The following is a 10,668-nucleotide window of genomic DNA, read 5'->3' as shown; positions in this document are numbered from 1 at the left end:
GCAACCACTGACACGTATGGTTCATTATAAATATTGAATTGTTTATATTACTCTTTCTGTTCCCTTTCCCTTATAGGTCAGTCATTTTTCCATTTTAGAAAGTTACCTCATAATTGAGTCATTTTCATATATAATAATACTTACTCTCTTTTACCTTATTCTCTCTATTATATTCATTTTTTATTTTATTTTCTCTACTTTTTTCCCTATTTATTTAGCACACTCAACATCCCTTCTGAAACTGTACTGAAAAGTTTCGCCTCAACTATGAGGGAACCGAGGGAGTATTATACTACTCCCTCCGTCCCTGAAAATTTGTCACTTATTTCCATTTTCGTCCGTCGTTACAAATTTGTCACCTTTCACTTTCATCATTTTTGGTAGTGGACTCACATTCCACTAACTCATTTCTATTCACATTTTATTATAAAACTAAAATGGAGTACAAAAGTAGGATCCACATTCTACTAACTTTTTCAACTCATTTTCTACTAAATTTCTTAACACTCGTGCCGAGTCAAATGTTGACAAATTATAAGGGATAGGGAGAGTATTATTTATATCCAAAACTAATCTTAAAAATAATTTGGTGATCAGTAGGAAAGGAGGCGGGTAGACGCCGGTGAAGGATCCAAGTGCACGGGAGTATTTTCAAGTGGCGACATTCACGGTCGGGAGTAGTTTTCTCATTCACGGTTCTTCTTCCAAACCCTAGCACCTCAACTAAGGTTTTTGTTTCTTCTCTTCCATAATTTTCGAATTCAGTCTATATTGCAAGTTAGGAATAGTTGAATCATAAGAGAACGTAAGCCCTACAACGTTAGGCAATATTCATTGCATTTAATTTCGTTTACTATATTCCTTCTCTTATTCCTTCACTTTATTATCTAATATTCATTCTTCTCATTTAAAATGACTTATTTTCCTTTTTAGTTTGTCTCATTCAAAATAACTCATTACTAAAAATAGAAACTCTTTTATCTCTACTTTATTCTCTCCACCTAACTTACAAAATAAAAGTGCATAAAATCCCGTGCCGCCCAAGAAAGAAGTCATCTGTCTTGGGACGGAGGAAGTACTTATATATTTCATTCCCTATTCGATTCTATTTTTCACTCCAATTAACCAACTCAACATTTTAAAATAAAAATATACTATATGGAGTACAAAAATTGAGTGAAGACAAACGTGAGGATGTTGCAAGCGTGTGTGCATGCCACTCATGTATCAAACACAACAAAAAAACGTTTTACAACAGGTGTATATCCTTGCAAAAAATAGAGTAGAAGACAATATCACAAAAAATATCCCACCATAACAAATGAGGAAAACCAATCGTTAATCCAACTTAGATATTCTATCACACGTGCCACAAACCAAGTAGAGCCACCTCACATTTCTGGATAGAATAAATGAATAGTACACTTTTGCATGAAACCCTAGCCCCAAACTTCTATATATATTAAACAGTTAATCACAAAATCAACACACATAAACACATACACACTTCTAATTAAATTACCTGTCATCAATTCCAATGGCATCATCCATGACCATGACCACCTCGTTCTTTGGTGGCGCCCTCGCCACGAAGCCGACCACGGTCACCACCTGTCGCAGCCAGCTGGCGGTGAGGGCCTCGATGGACTGGGAGAAGGCGGTGGCGGTGGCGGCCGAGACAACCAACACGAGGCGGGGCCTCGTGTTGGCAGGGATGGCCGCGGCAGCAGCGTCGTCAGTAGCAAAAGCCGCGACGGCTGCCGAACTGTATGTTTGATTATAAATATTGAATTGTTTATAATAGTAATTTATATCCATCTAAACACACCTTAAAAATATACTCCACTTTTTTTGAATTTGGTGATTGGTAGGATTCCCGGCGGGTATACGCCGGTGAAGGATCCAAGTGCACGGGAGTATTTTATACTGGCGACATTCGCGGTGTCGGAACAAAACAAACGGATTAATGAGGCCTTGACTTTGGAGTCTGTGTTAAAGGTTGAGACGCAGGTGGTGGCTGGTGTGAATTACAAGCTGGTGCTCACCGCGAGGGATGAACGCCGCGTAACCAACAAATACGAGGCCATTGTTTATTCCCAGGCTGCGCCAACATCCCTACAGCTCACTTCCTTCAACACACTTCTTCAATAGAAGGTGCCGGCGGAATCCTAAAAGCAACAGAATGCTCATGTATTATCAGTTACTATTAAAGTGTGTCAAAAAACTAATCTCCACCGTTTAGTACTTTTCCTAGCCTCTACGTAAGGCCTTTTATTTGTAATTTAATTTGGAGATACTTTTTTCATCAATAAAAGATATGCCTCGAGTTAGCACTCGAGAGCACCTTCGTTTCCTAAGCAAACTATGGTATTGAAAGTTTGTGAAATGAGAAGAAGGAGAGAATCATGAATTAGAAAATGTTCTACTACTTTAGCATTTCTCAATGACTTAAAGACTATGGAATTCTAGGATTTATAGAATCCTAACCCCGACTCTCTTAATACGACCCGGGAAGGAACAATCAAAGAAAACCCAATTCCGTCTTTCATTTTATTCTTTCTCTTACTTTACATTTTCTTCAATTATCTCTTTACTTGTCTATTTAATTCCTTCTTTCATTTTATTTTCACTCTAATCAACCCACAAAAAATTTATTCCTTAATGTTCGTACTCAAAAACTATATGGCCAGAAGGATAATACAATAAAAATATCAAAAAAAATTTATAATTTATATGTCATAGAACTTCTTTTATTAAATATAAGTGGATTCAATTTCCCCACACACATAAATCACTCCTAGTGAGTACGTGAGAATGTAGACACATTTTCAAAAAAGGTGCATTAATCACAGCAGAAAAACGTGTTACAAAAAGTGTATATCCAAACAAAAATTGAGTAGAGACAATTTCACGAAAAAATCAAATAAGCCCCACGTCCATAATAAATGAGGAAAAATTATTTAATCTTACCATCACACGTGGCAAAAACCAACTAGAGCCACCTCTCCGGATTTAATATAAAAGGATCACATTTGCATGAAACCCCATCACCCAACTTCTATATTAAAATAAATACAGTAGTTAATAAAAAGTGTATTTTAAATCGAAGGGTATAATAGTCCTAACAGATTAATAGTCATTTAGCATCATTTTATATAAAAATTTGAACTATATTTCACCAACTTTTACATTTCACCTTTCTTAACAAAGTTAAATAATTTTAAGAACCTTCACCAGTAAAAATAGAATAATTAATACTCCTTTCGTTTTATAGTAGCGGAGTCATTTTATCATTTTGGTACATTCTATTGTAGTAGTTATTTTCATTTTCAGTAAAAGTTAACACATTTCTTTTCATTTACTTTTTACCATCTCTTATTTTATTATCTCTTCATCTTTCTACCTTTTTTCATTTCCTACTTTATTCTTCCTTTACTTAATTCATTCAATCCAATTTTTCTTAAATGATGTGACGAAAAGAAAACACCTCCACTACTATGGACCAGAGAAAGTAGGAACCAGATGAAATATCTCTTACTTATCTATTTCCTTCCCTCTAATTCATTCTATTTTCACTCCAATAAACCCACTAAACATTTGGTCCTTAATTTTCATACTACAAATTAAAGAAATATTGGCAGAAGAAAAATACTCCTACAAAATATTATGGACGATCTACAATTCCTAAATAATGTAAAGCGGGTTTGCATGCCAATCATGAATTAATCGCAACAAAAAACGTGTTACGAAAGGTATAGTACATTCTTACAATTTTTTTTTTCATTCCTACAAAAATTGAGTAGAAGACAATTTCACAAAAAAATCATATCATAACAAATAACAAATGAAAACCAATCTCTAATCCAACATAGATATTCTATCACACGCTGGCACAAAACAACTGGTGCCACCTCACAATCCCGGATAGAATAAATGAATTGTACACTTTTACATGAAACCCTAGCTCTCAACTTCATTTTTTTATGATTAAATGAACATAATATATTGTGGGAGAGCAAACCATATCCCACATCGGAGAGGGAACAAGAGTTGCAAGCATATATAAGAGCTACCCCAACTCCATTAGTACGATGCCTTTTGGGAGTATCCCAAGGGCAGAACCATGAGGGTTTTGCCCAAAGCGGATAATATCATAGTAATGTGGAGTTTGGGTGTGCACCACTGATCTCCAACACATATAAATTTAAAGGTCACTCCACGGAGGACTCGAACTTGACACAATATAAATTTAAAGGTCGCTCCACGGAGGACTCGAACCTGAGGCATATCGCTTGGCCAACTCTCACCACCGTAACTCCCAACTTCTATATATAAGAGTTGAATAGTAAACAATTAATCACAAAATCACGGCACACAAACACATTCACACAACACAATCATCAATTCCCAATGGCTTCATCCATGACCATGACCACCATCTTCTCTGGTGGCGCCGTCGCCACTAAGCCGGCCACAGCCACCACCCGTCACAACAGCCAGCTTGCGGTGAGGGCCTCGATGGACTTGGAGAAGGTGGTGGCGGCAGCCGCAGAGACCACCAACACGCAAAAGCCGCGATGGCAGCTGACCAGTATGGTTCATTATAAATATCGAATTGTTTATACTATTATTATTATTATTATTATTATTATTATTATCCATCTAAACTAATCTTTAAAATAATTTGGTGATGAGTAGGAAAGGCGGCGGGTATACGCCGGTGAAGGATCCAAGTGCACGGGAGTATTTTCAAGTGGCGACATTCGCGGTGTCGGAATATAACAAACAGAACAAGGCGTGCTTGACTTTGGAGTCTGTGTTCAGTGTTGAAACGCAGGTGGTCGCTGGTGTGAATTACGGGCTGGGGATCACCGCGAGGGACGAACGCGGCATATCCAACAACTACGAGGCCATTGTTTTCTCCCGGACCGAACCTACATCCCTCCATCTCACTTACTTCCATATACTTTATCAATAGATTCCGCTTAGCTACCGGCAAAGTCCTAAAAGCAACAGAATGCTCAGTTATTAATGTGTGTCAAAAAAAACTCTCTCTACTGTTTAGTACTTTTCCTAGCCTCTTTATATGGCCTTTATTGTAATTTAACTCGGAGATACAGTACTTTTTTCGTCAATAAAAGATATTTCCCTTTATCATCTTCTTTCCTTATTCGACGGTTTCTTTGAATTTTACTTCTCCAATATAACCCATGGCATCATCCATGACCATGACCGCATCCTTCTTTGGTGGCCCCGTTGCTGCGAAGCCGGCCACGGCCACCACCCGTCGCAGCCAGCTGACGGTGAGGGCCTTCATGGACTCGGAGAAGTCGGTGGCAGAGAGCGGCAACACGAGATGGGGCCTCGTGTTGGCCGGGGTGGCCGCAGCAGCAGCGTCGTCCGTCACAAAAGTCGCAAAAGCCTCATATACTATACTTTTTATGTTTATCATTGCTTATGCTTTTTTACCATTGTACTCCTTTTACATACTTATTCTACTTCTTTTATATTTTAAATTTTATTGTGTTTGTATAAATTTGATTTTTTCTGTTTTAGATATTGATTTATTTTGTTTGTTATTAATATTGTATTTGGTAAGACATCGAAAATGAAATTATCCCTTCAATAAAAATATTATTTTTTATTTTAATATATGTGATTTTAAATTGAACATTATTTTTAGATACAATTTTAAACATATTTTTTTGTTATATATGTATTAATTTAGCATGGAAGTCGCACCCCTAATTGAAAAAGTCTGGATCCGCCACTGCTCATTATCCGGCATTTTACCAGTGTATGCCCCTATTTGCGTTACAATACCTAAGAGTATTACTCCCTCCGGTCTCAATAGATGTCTAATAAATTATTCGACTTTATGAAGAAATGTAGGTGAAAAAAATTAACAAATTAAGTTATTGAAATGTGAGGTCCACTTATTAAAATAGTAAAAGTGAAATTAGATTTTAATCGAAACTGTCCAAATAAGAAAATATTAGACATTTAATAGTGACGGTAGGGAGTATAAAGATTGAAATATTGAATCATTTATTTTACTCCTTATTTTTATCTATGAACTAATCTTTAAAAAAAATCCTTTTTATTTGGTGATGGGTAGTGTTCCCTCGGACCTCAAGCCGGTCCCCGTCGAACCTAATGCACCGGACATCATTACACTTGCAAAATTCGCAGTGTCGGAATACAACAATCTGATTCTGGTGTCGTCAGCAGGCAAACTGCAGGATGTGCAGCTCTTGACTTTTGGGTCTGTGTTGAAGGCTGAGAAGAAGGAGTTCTTTAGTGTGTTTTACACTTTCGTGATCTCGGTTGGGGAAGGTTTAAACCCAAGCCCCAAGAAGTAGATCGCAGGTGTCACCACCCAGGACAGGCCTACGTCCATATATCTCACTTCCTTCGAACCCACTTCTTAGCTAGCTTTTCCTGATAAGGTGCCGACGGAGTCCTAAAAGCAACAGAATGCTAAAGTGTATCAATAATTAAAGTGTGTGAAAAAACTATCTCTTGTGTTTAGCACTTTTCCTAGTCTCTGTATAAGGTCTTTTATTGTAATAATTTGGAGATAGTTTTTTTCATTATAAATTATATTCCCCTTCTTCGCTTCTTTTCTTGGGACATAATATGCCTCGGGTTCATCCTTGAAACTTTAGCACCTCAACTAGGGTTTCTTCGTTTTCATTTGCATTATTAATTAGAAATTATATCAGAGAATTATTTGAAGAGAGAAAGCAGGAATGCGTTTTTCTTTGAGAGGAAGAGAGAGATCGAATAAACCGTAATAAAAGAATGATAAAAATATTTTATATCTTTATTTTTAATTTTTATCAAATATACTCCACTCGTATTTATAATTTGTCTAGATACAAAAAGATATACCACTAGAATATGGGAAATAAGGGTTTTCCATGGGAATACATGGATGTCATTGACTCTTTGCCATTTCTCAGAGGCCTTGAAACTACGATCCTATGCCTTTCGGGGTTCACGGTGGGAAGCACGAAGAGCGAGGCTTATGGAACTTAAGTTTCTTCTAATCGAAGAGAGTGAATAATTTGGTGATTTGGAAACCAAGAAGAGATCAACAGGCCTGCTTCGATATACTCCCTCCGTCCACGATACATCCCAGCTGCTTGAGCTAGAGCAAGGAACACAACCCGAGCAGGGCTCGATAAGACCACACCCCGGCCCATGCACGCCCCAAGCGTATCACATCGAGACCTGGTCGATACAAAGATTATAGCTCTAAATAGAGATTATGGTCATTGTAATCTTATTATCATTTTTTACCATATCTCTCGATTTTTATTTGCAAGATATTATTTGAGTCGTAGATTAGATTTATAGGAGTATTATATTTTTTCTCTGGTTGATTCACGTATGGTTGAAATTCTATAAATACAATTCCTAAGAATTAATTCATTGAGATATAATATCATTCATTATTTGATTTCCGTTCTTCTCAGCCTATATTGCAAGTTAGGAATAGTTAAATCTCAAGACAGTCTATAGTTCATAAATTTGACTTCTTTTTATAATTTTCACTATCAAATTATCGTCTCTTTCAGTTCCACGCAAACGTTAGGCTACCTCGAGGCCTAACAAAACCCCAACATACCAAATCAGGGACACCAATTATTTTTCCCAACTTAGATATACCATCACACGTGGCACGAAACAATTGGAGCAACCTCAGTTTTCTGGATAGGATAAATGGATCACATTTGCATAATATATTGAAACCACAGCATCCAACTTTCAGATATAACAAAAACAATTAATCACATTTGTATGTAATAGTATATACTCCCTCCTGCCACGAAAAATATGACACATTGTGAATGATACAAGTTTTAATGTGGAATTGGTAAAGTAAGAGAGAAGGGAAAAAGTAAGAGAGAAGTAGTGTAAGTGGAATGTGGGATCCATATTATTAGTAAAAGAGAAGGGAAAAAGGTAAGAGAGAAGTTGTTGAAAACTTTCTTTTTTTTTGTAAGAAAAAACTTTCATTTTTTAAATGTGCTTTATTTTTCGTGGACAACCAAAAATGGCAAATATGCTTTATTTTTCGTGGACGGAGGGAGTATATTATTTCACACAAATATCTTTCAATTCAATGTTTCCTCCGTCTATTACAAATATCATAGACAATGTAGAATTTATAAATAATACTACTTTTTATAGACATGCAAAAATTGTGGAGACAATTCCCAACACGATAAACTCTCCTAGTTAGTACGTGTGAATATGTAGAAAGCGAGTCTGCATGCTGACTCCAACACTTGTGTATTAATCACAACAAAAACGTGTGACAAAAGGTGTATATCCATACAAAAATAGAATAGAAGACAATTTCAAAAAAATCCTACCATGACAAATGAGAAAATCAAATTTTGCTATACCATCACACGTGGCACAAACAGCTGGAGCCACCACACTTTTCGATAGAATAAACGGAGGGAGTATGTTATTTCACACAATTATCTTAAATTAAATGGCTCATTAAAATTGAATGGTTACATTCCATTGCGTTAAGTTAATTCTCACAAAATTCAATACATTTAATCTCGTTTACTTTATCTTTATTCGGTCATTTCCTTTATTATCTCTTTTACTTTACTATGGCTTGCTTATCTACTTCATTTGCTCTTTCATTCTATTTTCAGTCCAAGTAACCTACTAAACATTTATAACTTAACCTTCATAAGCAGAAGGAGAATTCAATAAAATATCATACACAATCTATAATTTGTAAATGAGACTTCTTTTAAAACATACATCCCCAAACACATAAACCTCTCCTTGTTAGTACCTGAGAAATGTAGACGCAATTTCAAAAAGGGTGCATTAATCGCAACAAAAAATGTGATACAAAAATTGAGTAGAGACAATTTCGCATATAAACCCTAACCACCAATGAGGAGCATCAATTATTATTCCATTACACGTGGCACAAAACAACTGGAGCCACCTCACTTTTCCGGATAGAATAAACGGATCACCTTTGCATTAAACCCCGTTACCCAACTTCCATATATAACATGAACATTTAATCACAAAATCAACACACAAACACATACACAATTCTAAAATACCTATCAATTCCCAATGGCTTCATCCATGACCATGACCACCTCGTTCTTTGGTGGCGCCGTCGCCGCGAAGCCAGCCATGGCCACCACCCGTCGCAGCCAGCTGGCGGTGAGTGCCTCCATGGAATTGGAGAAGGCAGTGGCAGAGACCATCAACACGAGGCGGGGCCTCATGTTGGCAGGGATGACCGCAGCAGCAGTGTCGTCCATCTCGAAAGCCGCGATGGCCGAACAGTATGGTTCATTATAAATATTGAATTGTTTATGCTATTATATTTATCCACTTAAACTCCATTTTAAAAATATACCCCTCCATATTAAAATCACATCGACTTAGTGAAGATTCCATCTAATTAATCTATATAAGTATAAATAACTCTCTCCTTTTTAAGGGATAAGTAGCTCATTTCTAATATTCCACTTTTTGATTTGTAGGTTACTCGGCGGGTGGACGCCGGTCAAGGATCCAAGCGCACCGGAGTATTTTCAACTGGCGACATTCGCGGTGTCGGAAGGAAACAAACGGATTGAAGAGGCCTTGACTCTGGAGTCTGTGTTAAAGGTTGAGACGCAGGTGGTGGCTGGTACGAATTACAGGCTGATTCTCACCGCGAGGGATCAACGTCCCAAATCCAACAACTACGAGGCCATTGTTTTCTCCCAGGCCGCGCCGACATCCCTACAGCTCACTTCCTTCAAGCCGCTTCTTAAATAGATTTCCCTCATAAGGTGCCGGCACAGTCCTAAAAAGCAACAGAAAGCTCAAGTTTATCAGTTATTAAGTGTGTGAAAAAACTATCTAGCTCCAGTGTTTAGCACTTTTCCTAGCCTATTGTAACAATAATTTGGAGATACTTTTTTCATCAATATATAAAAGTTAGTCCCTCTTTCCTTTATAATTTGTCACCATTTGACTCCACAAGGGTTTTAAGAAACATAATAGAGAGTGGATTGAAAAAGATAGTGGCATGTGAGTCCTATTTTTATATATTGGTTTTATAATAAAATGTGATTGTGAATGTGTTAGTGGAATGTGGGGCCCACCACCAAAAATAGTAAAAGTGAAATGTGACAAATTTTTAGGGATAGACGAAAATAGAAATAAGTGACAAATTTTCAGGGACGGATGGAGTATTTCCCGCTTTCCATTCTTTCCGTGTTAAACGGTTTCTTCATAATGTGTCGGAATGTGATATGCCTCGAGTTCAATCTCAAGACTCGTCTCGGAGAGCGCCTTCGTTTCCTCAGCAAACTAGGGTTTTGAAAGTTTGTGAAGAGAGAAGAACAAGAGAATGGTGAATGAGAAAATGTTGCACTTTATTTCTCAAGGATTTAAAGACTACGAAATTCTCTAGGATTTATAGAATCCACTCTCTTAATACAACTCCGGAAAGAACGGTCAAAGAAAACTCGAGAAGATAAACATGAAAGTAAACCTAATACAGACTCGATAATAAATCTCGCGGATAGAGCAAGATTCGATCTTATCTTCCTACTTGGTCACGTAATCTTTTCATCTTGGCGGTCTCATGATTGCAGGCATTTGGCTCATGGATTTCAA

The 10,668-nt window shown here is 37.0% G+C and overlaps 3 protein-coding genes across 3 annotated transcripts; all 3 read left to right on the top strand.

Moving 5' to 3' along the window:
• The first annotated feature begins 1,474 nt into the window (after positions 1–1,474).
• On the top strand, positions 1,475–2,353 carry LOC121765403 (cysteine proteinase inhibitor 1-like). The gene is made up of 2 exons (XM_042161546.1): positions 1,475–1,767; positions 1,872–2,353. Exons 1-2 carry the CDS (start codon positions 1,538–1,540, stop codon positions 2,149–2,151), a joined length of 510 nt encoding a protein of 169 aa, XP_042017480.1. The 5' UTR covers positions 1,475–1,537; the 3' UTR covers positions 2,152–2,353.
• Positions 2,354–4,410: 2,057 nt separating this feature from the next.
• LOC121764536 (cysteine proteinase inhibitor 5-like) lies at positions 4,411–4,978 on the top strand. The gene is made up of 2 exons (XM_042160544.1): positions 4,411–4,580; positions 4,699–4,978. Exons 1-2 carry the CDS (start codon positions 4,411–4,413, stop codon positions 4,976–4,978), a joined length of 450 nt encoding a protein of 149 aa, XP_042016478.1.
• A 4,122-nt stretch (positions 4,979–9,100) lies between these two features.
• LOC121765405 (cysteine proteinase inhibitor 5-like) lies at positions 9,101–10,070 on the top strand. Its single transcript, XM_042161548.1, has 2 exons — positions 9,101–9,341; positions 9,543–10,070. The coding sequence occupies exons 1-2, from the start codon at positions 9,124–9,126 to the stop codon at positions 9,820–9,822; spliced, it is 498 nt and encodes a 165-aa protein (XP_042017482.1). The 5' UTR covers positions 9,101–9,123; the 3' UTR covers positions 9,823–10,070.
• The last annotated feature ends 598 nt before the right edge of the window (positions 10,071–10,668 follow it).

Source organism: Salvia splendens, chromosome 14 (assembly GCF_004379255.2).
Source record: "Salvia splendens isolate huo1 chromosome 14, SspV2, whole genome shotgun sequence".
Classification (NCBI taxonomy): Eukaryota; Viridiplantae; Streptophyta; class Magnoliopsida; order Lamiales; family Lamiaceae; genus Salvia; species Salvia splendens.
This window is presented reverse-complemented; position numbering and strand designations above follow the sequence as displayed.

Bases quoted from the DNA above. Each gene is read 5' to 3' on its own strand.
- LOC121764536 (XM_042160544.1), top strand. From the start codon at position 4,411: ATGGCTTCATCCATGACCATGACCACCATCTTCTCTGGTGGCGCCGTC. The intron at 4,581-4,698 runs GCAGCTGACCAG...GGTGATGAGTAG, and splicing joins AACACGCAAAAGCCGCGATG to GAAAGGCGGCGGGTATACGC.
- LOC121765403 (XM_042161546.1), top strand. From the start codon at position 1,538: ATGGCATCATCCATGACCATGACCACCTCGTTCTTTGGTGGCGCCCTC. The intron at 1,768-1,871 runs GTATGTTTGATT...GGTGATTGGTAG, and splicing joins GCCGCGACGGCTGCCGAACT to GATTCCCGGCGGGTATACGC.
- LOC121765405 (XM_042161548.1), top strand. From the start codon at position 9,124: ATGGCTTCATCCATGACCATGACCACCTCGTTCTTTGGTGGCGCCGTC. The intron at 9,342-9,542 runs GTATGGTTCATT...TTTGATTTGTAG, and splicing joins AAAGCCGCGATGGCCGAACA to GTTACTCGGCGGGTGGACGC.